Source organism: Calidris pugnax, unplaced genomic scaffold, assembly GCF_001431845.1.
Source record: "Calidris pugnax isolate Ruff unplaced genomic scaffold, ASM143184v1 scaffold111, whole genome shotgun sequence".
Taxonomy (NCBI): Eukaryota; Metazoa; Chordata; class Aves; order Charadriiformes; family Scolopacidae; genus Calidris; species Calidris pugnax.
Genome location: NW_015090872.1, coordinates 2027063 through 2043110, shown reverse-complemented (window position 1 = coordinate 2043110; position 16048 = coordinate 2027063). Strand labels below are relative to the sequence as shown.

The 16048-nt window shown below is 37.6% G+C and overlaps 1 protein-coding gene across 3 annotated transcripts in view; it reads left to right on the top strand.

Moving 5' to 3' along the window:
* PQLC2L (PQ loop repeat containing 2-like) overlaps nt 1-15216 on the top strand; it is an 18603-nt gene extending 3387 nt beyond the window's left edge. For 2 of the 3 annotated variants that reach the window (XM_014946035.1, XM_014946034.1), the window contains exons 2-9: nt 383-500; nt 1901-2246; nt 3503-3632; nt 4749-4836; nt 6590-6714; nt 7620-7715; nt 8478-8663; nt 14214-15216. In XM_014946035.1, coding sequence (XP_014801521.1) covers nt 1909-2246; nt 3503-3632; nt 4749-4836; nt 6590-6714; nt 7620-7715; nt 8478-8663; nt 14214-14315 — 1065 coding nt within the window. In that variant the 5' untranslated portion in view covers nt 383-500; nt 1901-1908 and the 3' untranslated portion in view covers nt 14316-15216. The remainder of the gene's footprint in view (nt 1-382; nt 501-1900; nt 2247-3502; nt 3633-4748; nt 4837-6589; nt 6715-7619; nt 7716-8477; nt 8664-14213) is intronic. The other variant, XM_014946036.1, reaches the window with a different exon arrangement.
* Nucleotides 15217-16048: the final 832 nt, after the last annotated feature.

Sequence of the window (16048 nt, the reverse complement as noted above, 5' to 3'; positions counted from 1 at the left end):
TTTTTTTTTTTTTTTTTTTTTTTTTTTACAGCTGACACATTTGCTTATTTTCAGATGAAGGTTAATAAATTGTATAAGGTTTTTGTTACAATGTTTACAAATGCTTGAAAGTTCATGCCTAAAAGCTTCCTAAGTAGTATGTGTGCTTTGACGTTTCTCCCTTTTTAGTGGGTGGTAAAGCCCTATTCAGCTGCAGAGTACCAGAATGGGCAAGCTCACTTGAAACATTACTCACAACTTTTTTTTAAACTTTAAAAATTATTTTCAAAGATGGCTACAAAGTCTAATAACTTCACCAGCATAAGCTGAGTAGATCTAATAGGTTAAGGTCAATTCACAGTGTATGAATACATGTTCTTTTTTTATTATTTAATTGATTTAGGTCCAGTGATGACAGTTCTCTTCAGAGGCAGCTGGTTTCTACAGAAAACTCAGTCCAGCATTTAACACCACGTGAAGTCTCATGAAAAGAAAAAGCAGGTTTCTCGATGACTAGCAAAGTGAGTCCTGACTTTACAGTGAATGATGCTCTGTGAAAACAAACTTTGTGAAACTTCATCAAGACCCAAAAGTAGTCTGATGTATAATGAGGGTCGCTCCAACCAGTTACATGGCAGAAAGGATATGCTGCCAACCCTTCTGAGCCCTGTCCCCCTGTGTGTGGAGTGAAGAACATCAAAAATCCCAGCCACAAACATCAGGCCTTTGGGCACTGTTGTCTGGAGATATTAAATAACATTATTCACTTCTGGAGGGGTGCTCTTATACCTCAGTATTACTTCCTCCCATTTTCTGAATTTGCTGTGCATCTGAGATGTTCCAAATGGTCTTAGAAGTTTTAATCATCTTTCCTAATACTGGTTCTACATCTGTCTTTAAATACTAAATAGGTGAACCTACTAATATTTTGTTGGTTTTTTTTAAACAATATATGTACTTTGCCTTTTTTCCTTAATACCTAGTTGACTTTAAACTCCTTTATATAACAAATTATTAACCTTCAGGGGACTTAAATTATCATCAGAATGAGTAGGAAGTCAGCGGTTTTTTGTCAGCAGGAAGTTTCAATTATTCAAGATAATTCAGCATTTTTATTTAAATTTTCTTCAATTTTGTAATGGTTATCCTTCTAAGTAAGTATTCAAATTTCAAATACGATTAGTATTTTAGCAGGAACAAAAAGTATCCAGAATTATAATTGGCTACAAGAAAATATTTTTAAAGGTCAAGTGCAACTCTCTGTTTCTTCAAAATTTAAGATGTATTGCATTATTGTGTTTCATTCTGGGCATTTTGGAGGCAGGAATACCCAACATTTGTCTTCTGCAAGTTTTTTATGCTTTCCATCTCTGCGGTGAAGTATTAAATAGCACAAACTGTTTGAGAGTGTGTTGAATCACTAGTTAGCCTGATGAGCTATCTAGATCAAGTAGAACTTAGAGCTCTCAGGGCGTCTGAGTCATAAGTGACTTCTTTTTCATAATATTGTCCTGAAAATAGTTACATAAAGAACATTATGTTTATATTTTGTCAGTGCGAGTAGAGTGTTCAGCATCCAGGCTAGTGCCATTAAAGAAAGTACTGTGACTTTATTGGCATAATATTGAACATGAAAATCAGAGTTTTGGTCTTAAGTGCAAATAAATTGCTTGGTTTACCCTATAGCAGGGTGCTGGCACCTCACTGTAACTGGCAGTCTGTGTCTAACACAACCTCAGACTAAAATGATATAAATCTGGAGTGTTGCATGTTTGTCAAGAGCTAATGAATGCGATGGACCACAAAGTATTTTTCTTTCTTGGAAGTCTAACTTCTCTTCTGCAAGCAATAAATATAAACAAGCATTGTACGGTTAATGTCTTATTCACACTGGCTGTATTTATTTCTTTGAATTTGGCAGGTTCGTTTATGAGATTGGAAATAACTGTGATATCAAGCATCCGTCTGGATGCAGAGGTCTTTTCACAGAGGATATTCAGCATTGGTAAACGGATTTGCGGATTTGCATGGGGTAAAAATGGAGGCAGAAATAAACTTCTGAAATTGAATCTCGGTCCAGGAATGATGGCTTCTCAGCTGCATACACATGCTTTCAATATCTCCCCAGTAGAGAATAGGAGATTGTGCATAAATGGAACACCATGGATTTGGCATCTCCTAGAAGAATGTGTCGAGAATGCGTGGGAGTATTGGAGCGTTGTCATAGGACTGATTTCCATTGTCTGTTTTCTGTTTGCTGCACTACCGTAAGTTTAAAGTCTTAAGCAGTCCTCAGATTCAAACATGAGTAATCTTGCCTGAAGCCTTTTTCAAAAGCTGCCTTTTTTTTTTTTTTTTTTTTTTTTTTTTTTTTTTATTTTATCTTGGATATGTTTCTCTATCTGCATAATACAGATATAATATGCCAGAGAAGCATGTTGTTCATGTTTGCAACAATATTTAGTGGTTGACAAATGAGCTTGATGTACTGTTCTGTTGTACTGACTTGACACTAATCTCTGCCACTTAGGGCAAATGAGAATAAATCACCTCTTCTCTCTTATCTTCTCCACTCTGAGATGTGTGTGCACGCGCAGGCACACTTGCAGCAGAAGCTGGCTCAGTGTTTATTTAAACCACATGCCATGTCACCAATACTGTTGTGCTGGCTTCTGCCAAAGAAATTTGGATTGAGAGAAGGTCAGAAGCAGCACATGAGTTAGCTCTTTGCTAGTGCTAAATCAGTTGCTGCTTGGTCACTGGCACTGGGTTCAGGTTTCAAATATGTAGGTAGGAGATGACAAAGGAAAAGTAGAAATGCTCCCAGCAGGTGAAAATGCCTGAAACAAAATGGGATTGACTCCAAAGCCTGTCCCCATAAGGGGGATATAATTTACTGAACTAGTAAAAGGGCTATGGAAATCAAGCAAAATAAAACCACTCTTAGTAAGTTGTTGAGCTTCAGAAATATTAGTTGAAAGGGGCTTTGCATAAAAACTGTCATGTTAGTGAGCATGGAATTCATCAAGATATGTCTAATGGGCTTACGTTTGGGATTGCTTCATAGTCCCCATTGTGAATCTGAATAAAAGTTCTCCAATTTAGAGGCATAAGCATAGGTGTCAACTCTCTTAGAAGCTGTGTTCATTCTTAGCCCTTCTATATTAAGTGACAGTGTTTTTCTTATTTTGGTGTTTTAAAAGCTGATATTTACAGCAGATTAATATAAAATGCTTGCGGCATAGTTCTGGTGTCCAGAAAATGATATTTCAATAAAGGCCAGAAAAAAGGAGCACATGCAAGCAGTAATGAGGTTGTGATTTGAGCCTTTTGTTATGCTAGAGTAAGACATGGTGAGCTATAATGATACTGAGTTCTTCTTCAAAAGGTGAGTATTGCTGTGATGGGTCTCTTGTGGTTAGAGTTTTAATCTTTCTTTATTCGGATTTTGAAAAATGTACTTCTGATCTTATTAAACATTTTGCTTACACTATTTTACAATTACTTCTGGAATTTGTGCCAGTCAAATTTACATTGCCTGTCAGAACGGAAGAGTGGATCAAGCACTGTCTTTGGGCTTTCTGCTGTGTTGGATAGCTGGAGATCTTACAAATTTCATAGGCTGCTATTTAACAAATCAACTGCCAATTCAGGTAATCTGTCAATACTCCTACTTTTTGATTTATTCTTTTCAAGCTGTGTCTTTAAACTCTAGGATGACTTAATATTGCACAGTGAAGTATGTGCTGGAAAAGAAGATGGTTTTGTGTTCTGTTCACTGCTCTACCATCCATAAAATAAGTCATAATTTCCCAAATACATACATTGATGCTATCATGTGTTCTTTCACACTTGTAATTAACATTTGGAGAGACGTACTGGGTGTTACTCAATGATGAATGAAGTGAGGAATTTTCAGTTAAGCTTCAGCTTCAAAGTAAGCTTGCAGAGCAAATAGGGCTGGAAGGAAGTTGTGTTGTTTGGCTTGTAATAGATCAAGATGTTTTGGGGTTTCTACTCTTGAAACTTACTTTTGCTTTTTTCTTTTTTTTTTTTTTATTAGGAAAAATATATTAGCAAAGCAATGCTAATTTGAACATGTTAATCTGGCTAATTTGAAAATGTATTTTCTTCATTAAGGGAAGGGTTTCTTTGAAAGAAACAGTAGTTGTCAGCGATACATTAATTGTGCCTGAAACTTTCTTACCTGCTGTTTTTATTTTTTTACTCTTAATTAAAAGAGAAAGAGGTATGTGGCAGCCACCTGCAGAAGTCTTCACAAGCTGGAGATGGACCCCAAGGGTGGACAGAGTTCTCTTCTCTTTCACAACTTAACGTGTGGCGCTAACCGTTCCATCTCCCCATTATGAAAAGGGGAAGAGAGAACATCATTTTTGTCTTATTGAGGGAAGAGGCACTGAGTTAGATTAGTAGCTTCCGAAGTGCTGGAAAACTAGGTGGAGCAGACTTAAGCTTCTGGGCAAGAAGGATTTATCAGTCTGCCCAGGTAGGAATTTTTGCTATGCATCCTGGAAAATGAGCAGCTATTGCGATTGTGTCAGCAAGTCCCTGTTGCATAAGGTTTACACTGTGTTCATCTGCAGCAGCCTCACTTGTTTTGTGCTGGAAATGCTTTTTTTCTTTTTTTTTTTTTTTGGCAGTGCTTTGGTATTTGTCATTCACATTATGAAGCAAAATTTCCATGTAGTTAAATTAAGGTATTTTGAAGTATTTGTATACTGAACAAGCAAATGTGTCTTCTCTTTCAGATTGTCACTGCCATTTTTTATGTTAACATGGATATAATTATGATTTCGCAATTTGTCTACTATAAGCTCAAGAATCAGATGACGAAATGTAAGGTTTTTTCAAAAATTAAAATGTTCTCTATAATATAGCACACTCTTTACCTTGATGCTTTCTGTGGTGGTTAAATAACTTTTTTTTCCAGAGGGATCAAAAAATAAGAGTGCACAAATTCTGGTTGAATTTGTTAGGCCTGTTACTTCATTTCCTCAGGCTCTTGTGAAAATCCTCTTCTCTCTCCTCTCATTATATTTGTAAATATTTTCCATGCAGTACTTTCAGTTTATATAGACAGGAAAAAATGCAGTAGTTTTGTGGAATCTGGTTCCATATTTTAACTTACTTCCTGGTTTTACTATGTACTTAGAGCTATCTAAATATATGTATACGTTGAAAGCAAGCATTATTTCTCTGTGTGGTTTGGTTAGTTTCCTTCATGTTGATTGAAACAGGACTTTATTTGCTTATAGCATAAAATATCTTGACATCTTCGTGCGTTCGGTTTCAATATATATAGTTAAAAAGCATGTTAAAGGGGAATGAAATTACTTGAGTTGTGCTTCATAAAATCCTGGCAGTAGCTGTAGTATTCAGCTGACCAAGGGACTACTGTTCTGGCTGAAATGGAAGACAGAAAGCTCTATTCACATTGTATCAAATCAAAAACATTAACTCATCAATCTCAAAAAAAAAAAAAAAGTATCAAAGAAAATCCATGGTGCAGCAAAGGTAACAAAAAGCTGAAGTAAAACAGATGCCTGCCCAGCAGACTAAATAGGGATAAAGCAGATTCATTCAATATGGAACTGATAATAAACCTGGAGATAGGTCAGTGCTGAAGATGGTTCCTTCCTGCTGCCTACTCTTGAAAACAAACACAGGCTTTTGTAGGTTTTAAGTGCTGGTGCTGGTTTCAGCTCAATGGTTTGCATAGCTGGAGAGGGAGGCATGATACTGTGAATAAAGCCTTAAAAGAGGGCTTTTAATACCCAGTTCTGGAGCAGTTAGCCTAGACAAGTTCATCACTTTTATATCTCAAGTGCAGCCTGTGGTACAGCACTACTAAGTTTGTCTTATTTAGACTACAGGTCTTTGGCTTACTAGTGCTGTACAGCAGTTTGTTCCACAGGTAACAGTGACTGCAGGACTTTGCCAGCCTCTTGTAGATACAGAAGGTAGCACAGCTCCAGTGTTCTGTAGGATTGTCTGCTGTCTTTAAGTTGTCTTGTAGATGTCTATGGAGACTTGCTAGATGGAGTCCGTGTCTTTGAATATGTGAGTCTTGGTAAGGTTTGATATCTAACCAACCATGGACATGGAGACTGGTCCAGCAGAGCACTTAGATTACATATATATCTTAGAGATATTTTTGTTAATTTATTTTTCAAATATCCTTGCTTTTGCAGTTTTAAATCAAGATGTGCTGAAAGAAACTCTTACATTCTATTCTACTAGGCAGTTTTCTGTTTATCAGCTATTATTTGATAATAAACTATTAGGAGTTAATGTACAAAATAAGCTGAGTATGAAAATTTTCTTTCTTGGTAGCAATGCTCATTTAAGGAGTTCCCCTCCTGTTTCTGCACTGCTGCTCTCAGTTGTTGCACGAGGACAGAGCACAACTATAATAGTGAGCAAGGGTGGGCACAGAGCCCAGAAGGAAAAGGTGGACTTCCATTGCTGTCGAGAAAAAGATACATGAAATTGTACCTTTAAATTTACATATCTATATTGCAAACAAAAAGTAACCTTAAATCAACAGCAGATGTTATTTTTCAGCTAATTTGTTTGTATGTCATTCTAGGCAGCAAAAGCCTGAAGAATTTCTGTGTAACCTGGATCATCGTGTGTGTAGCCCTGTGTGTTATTTTACCCTGTCAGCTGTTATTAAGAAACCAAGACCGGAACACAGTAATCACAAGGAATAATGTAAGTTCTTACCTGCTTCCATTCCAAAAAAATCCCACCCAAAAATGTCTTGAAAAGTGTCTTGTGTACTCCAAGCCTTAGAGACATTTGGATGATGTTTTCCGTAACGATTTAGAAATCATAAATGTGGCACTATGTGGATATTTTAACTATGGACCATAAATCCCAAAATAAAGAAGTTATAAAATTGTTTCTTTTAGCAGCTTCAGGTGTTTTGGGCTTATTCTGGCCCTTGGGTCATTAGGATGTGCTGCTCTGTGAAATAGCATGTATACATGTTGTGTTTCCGCTTGCGTTAAATACTGGAGGCATCCATGTAGAGACTACACAGTCACAAGTGAAATCAATAGAAGTGGAAAATTACAATTGTACCTGCTGCTGCTGTCATTTCAGCAGGAAAGTTCACAGGCTGTTCTAGCACTTTTATGGCCTTCATACTAATGCCAGTAAAATAATTGTAATCCAGCAACAGTGCCCAGCAGGGAAGCAGCTTATTTTCAAAACACAGCTAGAGTGAGAAAACTAACAACTCTTAAACTGTGAAAAATGAGTATTTTGCCTTCTCCAGACAGGATGATTCATTTTTTTTAGTGGCCTTAGCTACAGTTCTTAGTTTTGGTTTGAATTATTGTACCCAGGCTTTTTTAGCAGGACTGGATTGATATTAGTGTCGTATCCTAAAGCCCGGCACTCATTTTGATCTCGGTCATGGCTATGACGCAGCAGCGTGCATTGTTGTGAGATAAAGATTAAACCCTTTCTAGCCTTCTTTGGTCATTTGAAAAGCAGCACTGAACTGCTTTGAAAGGAGTTCTGTCCAGAAAATCAGCCACTGGACTCTCAGTTTAATCCTCTGAAATGCCTGAAAACATTCTTGCCAAAATATATGTACCTTTCTTTTTCAGAGCTCTCTTGATATGATTGAAATGTCAGGCTTCATTTGCGGCTATATATCCTGTGTGTTTTACTTGGGAAGCAGATTTCCTCAGCTTTATAAAAATGTAAGTAAGTAGGTTTTTGGCTAAGTACACTTGTATATTTTACAAAATACTCTCTGTTGCTTGAAATGTTGGATTCTTGAACTCAAAGGTCTACTTTCCTTTTGTGGGTTTCTCAAACAGTAAAGAAAAAATGGGCATCTTTTCCCATTCAGAGGAGAATGGTGAGAATTTTAGGAAAATTATGGTCTTTGATAGAAGAGGATTGATTGGCCAGGGAAGAGAAAGTGTTTACAGTTGGATTTTTCAGCTATGAGCAGAAACATGCTTTGTGTGATTGTTGTCACGAGCAAGTGATATCTCCCTTTTTCCAAACTATTCTACCTTAAGTAACCAACCACAGGACCAAAAGTTAGAATTAGAGGAAAATTAGTTTAGAATTTTAGCCCCTTTTCACAAAGATGCCGTTGCTGATCTCTCCCTCCCCGCCCCGCAGCCTATTCACTATCAGTATATTAAAAAAAACAACTGACTGGTAGAGCAAAATAAGAGCTAAATATCATTTGGAAGCAGATAATCCTTGCTGCTTTGCATTTACATAAAAATTACATCAACCAAAGCCCCTTCTACGAACTGTAACAATTTCTGTAGTTTTCAGTGATATTTGCTGAAAGCACTAAGGTTGGAGGATTCAGAGCCCAGGAAGAGATGGATAAGAATGACTGAAACTCTTTGGATGTGTTATAGTACAAAATGCCAAAAGTTGTCTAAACTGACTACTGTGTTTTAACATTTCTTTGTATTTGCAAACTTCTTTGTGTTTAGTTCCGAAGAAGATCCACAGAAGGCACCTCTTACCTGCTGTTTGCATTAGCCATGATGGGAAACTGTACGTATGGACTGAGCCTGGTTTTGAAGATGCCAGCTACTGAATCCTTCCGGACCCTCTACTTTTTACACCATCTTCCATGGCTTATTGGGAGCTTTGGAGTTTTGTTTCTAGACATTTTTGTATCCTTTGCCTGTTGTAGCTAGAGTTTCTCAGGATAGGCTTGCTAATAAGTAGATTGGAAATTCTGGATTTTTTTTTAAAATCAGGATTTTTTTTTTCTATAATTCTAATCTGATTATAAAATCTTTTTTTCTGAACAATCATTTGTATGCTTTTTATAATTATATTTCTTGATAAGAACAACAGGTTTATAGAAAATATCTATATTAAAGCTACATTGCACAGCTTAATTTATATCTTGTAGCCAATAGCTAGTTTACTAAAATTTGGGGAGGGCGGATTGCGTATTGTGCTGTTTTTCTTAGGTTTGCTGTCTGATAAATGTAAAAAACCTACAAAAATTCCAAACAAACAAACAAACCAAAACAAACCCCAAATCTGCCTGTTTTTAAATGCAGATGTAGAATTATAGCTTTGAGAATTTGGTTAAATTGTTAAGTGTTACTGCTAGATTGCATTAACGTCAGAGACAAACAATGAGGTTTTGGCAAACTTAGTTTTAGAAAATAGCGCTTAACAAAGAAATGCTGCAGCTACCCTTAACTACATAGTTTGGGGCAAAATCAGATGTGTTGAGACACTGAGTGCCTCTGAAAACCAGCAGCTGTGCTGGTGGAGACATGCTAAGGGCCAACCAATACACAGTTATCTAGATTAGTATGCCAGTTTCTTGAAAGTCTTGAGCAAACTTGTAACGCTATAATTTTTTTTACTCTTATATTCAGGGGACATACATAAGATGCCCACAGTATATTGGTTATTGTTAGTCCTGTTCTCCTAGATTGAGCGTTAGCATTTTGTGATCAAGAAATTGAAAGCAAAATGTTTAGAGTAATATTTTACTTCTGCTTTAGAAGCCTAGCGAACAGGAATAGGGTGGTACTTAGTCTTACTGTTCATTATAGGTTCACAGTCACCTGTCGTTGTTACTATAGCTTGTATTTTCACTTAAAAGAGTGTAAAGAGGAGCCTTTCTGATTTTTGCTGAAGTAAGAATTTTAGCTTTGTGTCTGAAAAGATCTTGGTACTTAGCCCCGTGAACTCAAACTATAAAACAGGATAAAATGAAGAGTGATTTCAGGACCATGCTGAAGCATATTGTGTTAATCCGTTCCATATTAAAAGGAAGTTCTTTACCAGATTTACCTGGAATGGTTCCAGAAGTTATGATTCCCAGGCATCAGTCTTGTCTTTCTGATTAAAGTAATTTCATAATCCACTCCAATTAGACAAGGGATGGGACAGCTGACCCTGGCCTTTGGATGGACAGTTAAATTATACTGTCATTCAGAATAGCCATCTGTGTTTTCTGCATCTCCAGCCATGGCGACTTAAGTGGGCAGTTTAGTAAAACATTCTGCATCGTGGGAAGACAATCCTTCACTGCAGTGGTGAGGCTAAACTGTGGTTCGTGGCCCGTTTCGAAATACATCGTAGTTCTATCTTTTATGAGATAATTCAGTTTCTTGTGCATGAGCAGACTGCAGGGTTCAGGGTTGATAGCCCATGTGGCTGCTTTGAGCACTCGGGCCATTTGTTCTGTGCACGAAGTAGTGACTCTTTCTTCCAACCCAGCTGGAAACATAAACCAGCCAGTATTTATTTACCCAAAACCCCTTAGAATTTGATCTTGATGACCCTTACTGTACATTCTGTGCGTATTTGCAGATGCTTTTCTATGATGTACTCTGAAAAGGAACTTTTATATTGGCCACAAACCTCCCCCCTCTCTGAGCCCTGCCCCAGGATCGTGGTGCCAGTGTGCACATGACATTCATTTCTGGGTTCTGTCTTGATTGGAGTCTGAATCCAATCTTGCTAATAGTCCTCCAGTTCAAATTATATTGAAAACAGATGCTTCCAAATCAGGTTGAGGAGCTTATAGGAATCTAGTCAAGTATATAGTGTTAGTTGAAAATGTATGAAGTATTTGTAATCAAGAGAAAACAAAAGCAGACCTCCTGCTTTGAGAAGCCCTGAAGGTATGGAAGTCAATGCTTTTAAAGAGAGCTTCATTACTGTCTCTTGCCAAGCAAGAAAATAAAAAATCTAACAAACTGATATGTCATGTTAGACCAGAAAACGAAGAACAGGATCAGCTGGGTTTTGGAAGACAGGAATTAAACCAAAAAGTCATAATTTTGAAGGGGGAGGTGTTTTGTAATTGATCATTTGTGTAACATACAGTCTTTGTTTTGAGGAGTAGTTGCAAAAATTGTCTAATTCTAGTAGACCTTGTTCCTGATAGTGTCCAGAGTTTCATTAGGTGGAAAATAAACTCTCATTTCTCAAGGTCCAAGCAAGGATTAAGAGTTCACTTGCTCTGTGTCTGCGGCAGTATTCTTTCACTTCCATCTGACACGGCTGGCATTGACTATTTTTAGAAACAAATGGACTCCTGATCATAGCTGGAACAGCAGCTCCAGCATTACTTAGTGCAGGATTACACTGGAGTTGTTTCGGCTCAGTTTAACAGGATAACATGGTCATCCTGTTTCCTTGGTGTCTACAGTTAAAGCTGTTTGGTTGCACAATAAGCCAGTTATTTTCGATAAATAATGGAAGTGGCTGATTGTTTGTAAAGTATGAATTGTCCTCCTTTTCATTTTAAGAGGAGTTTCATAGCTTTGCACATTTGAATTGTAAATTGGACATGATTTTCTTTTCCAGTAAGTGTTTCCTTCCAACTGCTGCTTTGCAATAGAGGTGGTTGGAGTTTCTCAAGAAGCCACAAAGCCCAGGGTTTAAAAGAGCCTGATAGGGTGCCTTCTCCATCAGAGAGGCTAAGACTGGATTTGCCTGCTGTAGGGATCCCTGGTGAACCTTATTAGAGCTTCATTTTACATGCATGATTACTTAATGTTGCACTTGTACACAAGGATGCAATACTACATACTCTAAAATCAGTTGATGGCCAGTTCTGCCCTTAGTAGCAGCTGCCATCACCAAGTTCCTAAGAGACTGAATCTAGTGCAACTTTTTCCAGAAAATGTTGTCCTTTTCTGTAAGTTTACTACCCTCTTTTCACCCTGCTTCCTTCTCCCACCAAAACTAAACAACTCTGCTTTGTATTTAGTTCTGACAAAGCCCTTTACCAAGATTTTTTTGCCCTTTTTTTTTTTTTTTTTGACACCACCCGATTGTCAGTGAACTGTGTTCAAATCCTCCGCATGTATTTCTTTTCATTAAGTGTAGCCAGGTTGTTACTAGATAGCCAAAGTATATTGAGCAAGAGCCAAGCTGTTGTACACAGACTCTTCTCTTGCACCTTTTGTGATTTGCAGGGGAACCACTTGGAATCTATTATATACCTCTACAAAACATCATGCTTTGTAATTTAATTACACTCTGCAAAGAATGTGTCTGACCTGACGGTTCAGCCAGGAGAGTTTCCCAGCCAAACATACAACTTCTCTGCACTCCTGTAAATACCCACTTTTGTCTCAAAACGCTTTCATTTTTTTGAATTATTATTAAATTGTTTAATTTAATGAGACAAATTTGATACATTAGCTCAGTGGCTGACATGAACTTTACTCTGAGAAGCCAGTTTGGTTGTCTCCTCCACTTTGGGCTGTCTGCATGCTTAGGTCTTAAAGTTTCCCCCAAAAAGTCAGACTTGAGCATCAAGTTAGTTTTTATACTAAGTATTCTTGGCAGTTCAGCATTTATTTAAAAAATATGAGCAGCTGAGTACATATGCTACAAAAACATCTTCTGGAAATACTCTTTGATAAGCTCCACAGAACTTGTGTTTGTAATTTATTCCTCTTGGAAAGCTGTGTTGCTGTTGCCAGCTTGGTGGCTGAGAGAGATACTGCACCGTGCTACAGCCCAGGCTCGTCCCAAGCCCACAGTGTGATTTCAGCAAATTTAGCTCCCAATTCACAGTGTCTTTTTCCACAAGTGCAACTGTTAATGCTTGGGGAGCTGCTCAGCTGAAAGTACAGTAAGGCCTAGAAAAAAGAAAAAGAGAAAATGGCAGGAAATTTAAGTGGTAGCTTTATATGCTATAAAACTAATTTTCTAAGCTCTGAGAAGAAAGCATTCTGCACATAATACTATAGAAAGCCTCAAAAAGGAGCACTGACCTGCTGTCTCTGAAGGAAATCCTGTCTAGGCTGTAGTTGGGGGGCCTCAGAGGTGGGATGCTGGAAAGCTTTGGGAAGGTCGGATAATCCTTGGGGCTCTGCCTAGGATGTAGAGAATTTCCTCTCCATTCATCCAGGCCTCCCAGAAAGCTTATTTTTTTTCTCTCCTTACTTTTCTAAATAATTACATACCTTAGCCTCAAACTTCTCACAACCATTGTCTGCCAGCCAAGTTATTTTAACTGATCTAAAGTGTTCCTGGTAGAATTCTGTAGATCAAATTTCCTCCCAGAGAAACGATTTCATTTTTTAAATGGGATTTTACATGTAACAGTAGTGGTGATCCAGGCTCTGTGAAAGCTGAACATATAGGACCATACATTGGATTTCGTAGAAGGTACCCGGGTGTACAGGTGGCCGCTTGTTTCTACACCACGTGCCTTTAAACATGCTTTCATGCAGATCCTTATGTGGGAGGCTCCCTGCTTGGCCTCATCTACTACACCCACCTAATGTCCTTCTCAGATCTCTCCTGTCCCTTCTAGATGCCCACCTCAGATTTTTTTTATTTTACTTATTTATAGGCTATCTGTGCTCAAAGTCAATAATTTTGTTTGCAAGCTGGAACCATCAAGAAAGATGACAAGTACATACTTGTTAATTCTTTTTAGATTAGTGGTATTTCTGATGGTCTGTTTTACAATAGAAATAAATAATTATGTCTAATTGCACAATTCTGTGTTGAAAACAGCATTAACTATTGAGTCATAGTGTTGTCTGTGTGTCAGTGCCTGTAAATATCAAACCACCTACAATTTTTGCAGGAAATTAGAATTTTGTTTTCTCTTCAGGTCCTGCTGATCTATTGCTAAGGAAAGTTTTTAATAACTTCCTCTCCCTCAGCCCAGCCTGTAGTGTTTAGACCCCTGGGGCTGGAGTAGTACAGGGCAATATGTCTGATTCCACGCTGTTCCTAGGTGAACGTGCCTCTAACTCATGATTTTCACATTTAGGACCCTTGCAAGCGCGAGGATGAGGAAGTAAAGGATGTTTTCATGTGTATTTGAGCCATGTAACCAACGAGAGCTGAAGTTTTGAGTTAGAATTTTTCTGTATGTTCCCTTTTCTGGTGTTGCCAGTGAAATATGATTGAACTTTTTTGCCATAAAGAAGTACTGAAAATGAGCGTTAAGTAGGATTTGGAAAAGGTTATATGCTAATGTAGAAGATTCCACAGTCGGGATTAAATAAATGGATAATACTTACACTATGGTACACAAATTAGACACAGCAAGTTTTAAGCTTTCCTCTGCGGACTGTGGTATTCAGCGTCCGTGCCAGAACTAAATGGATGGCTGCTTTTATTCTGTACGGCTTATTTTGGGTTTAATTGAAAGCAAGTACTGCAAATGCTACCTCTGTGTCCTAGTTAATTACTTCCTTACCCCAAAATAACAGGTGACGGTGCAATTCATCCTGTACCGTCAGCAGGAGGGAGGACACTCTGGTTTAGTGGTGCTGGAGGTGGAACCGTTGCTGGTGGACCAGGAGGCTGAGTAGTGTCGAGCTGGATTCTGCTCCTAGCTTCACTGGGTTTTGCTCTTGGATGACTTTGTCAAAGGGTTGCTTGGGGACCAAATTCATTACTTGCTTTTTATTATTTATTTTGTCATTAATGTGTTGTTACTTATTTGCCAATGACGTGCCAACAATAAAATATTTAATATTTACTGTGGTGTTTCAGGATAGATAATATTTTTTTCCCTGATTTTTTTTGTTTTTTTCCCCTCCCTGATTTTAGCTGTTTCTCTCCAAAGTGTGATATGGAGTCATAGCAATAGCTGCTGTAGAAATATTTATGTGACACAGTGCGTATCGTGGGATGACTATTTATTTTGAGATGAGCGTGTACATCTAGTCAACAGTAGCGTGGCCGGTTTAAAAGCAATGGGCGAGATTCCCCCTGTGCCCTGAACCCAGCCTGGAGTTATGGATTGCTCCGTCCAGGTGCATTATATGGTAGATTTGGCCTTTTTTGTTCATAATCAATTTTGTATGCATCAGAAGAAAAAAAATCCTGTAATTAAGTTGCTTCAATGCAGAGGATCCGTTATTGATGCAAAAAAGCAGAATCCTGGTGGAAGTTGGTGGGAGCCTCGTGTACATCTCACTGCAGAGTGCCACTGTGCATTTTATTTTTAACTGCTAAAGCATTTATACATCAATACCTGTGTGTTCCAAGGTTTATAATTGCTGTATGTCATCATATACCTCACATGGTGTTTTTGTCCAACGTGATTTTATTTGCAAGTTTCTGGTTTAGATAAATACCGCAGAGAAAAGAAATATTAGAAGCTGAGGAGACTGTACCTGGCAACTGGGGGGTTTTTTGCAAAACTGTGTTGTGTTTGAATACAACTTTAATAAAATTATCTCAAAGAATAAACTTGTTAATATTAAATATGCGTATAACGATTCACTTGTTAATAAATAAGTTTGTGAAAAAGGGGCTGTTTTTTTAAACAGGTCAGTATGAAGATTTTGTACATTCGTGGGCTCATCGTGGAGCTCCTTCCCTTTGATTTCAGATAATTTTTAAAGGGAAATGATTGAAATTTTATTTTGAAATAGTAGAAACTAATAAATAATGAATTTACTTTTAAATAATAAAAGGAACAAATGCAATTTGTCTTATCTAAATAGATGCCAAAAGTGCACGCTAGAAGTGAAGCATTTTTCTCTAAAATGCTGAGGGTTTGGGCAGGACCTACCCCATCGAAGTCGGTTCCTTCATTAGTCTCTGCGTGTGCTTAAGGCAAAGGTGCCTTCCCTGGTTTCTGGAGCGAGTGGAGGGGGTTAGAAGTTAACCTTTTCAGTACATAAATTGAAATGCAATTTGTCAGATTTATACGCTGTACACAGGAGATTATCAAGCTCTTGCCTGGCTGGTGATTGAAACCATGACTTGTTACTTTTTAATGCAGTTAGAATTTGTCCTGCAAAGATTATTTCCCTTTTTGTTGCTATATGTAATCCTATTTTGGGATGTCTCTTTATCCCCGTTTCATACTGCTGTTTGTAAGAACAGCTAAATATGGGGTATATAAAGTTACTGTGATTTAATTTGAGACTTTCAATGGAAAATAATTTAACTTTTTAAATGTGAAGCAATGGTAGTTATTTACTGATAGTTCACATACATGGAATATTTAGTATATGGGTTAAGTGAATACTTACACTTCGGAAAGCATTATTTCCAATTAGTTATTTGACTGCAAGAGCTGATCAAATAC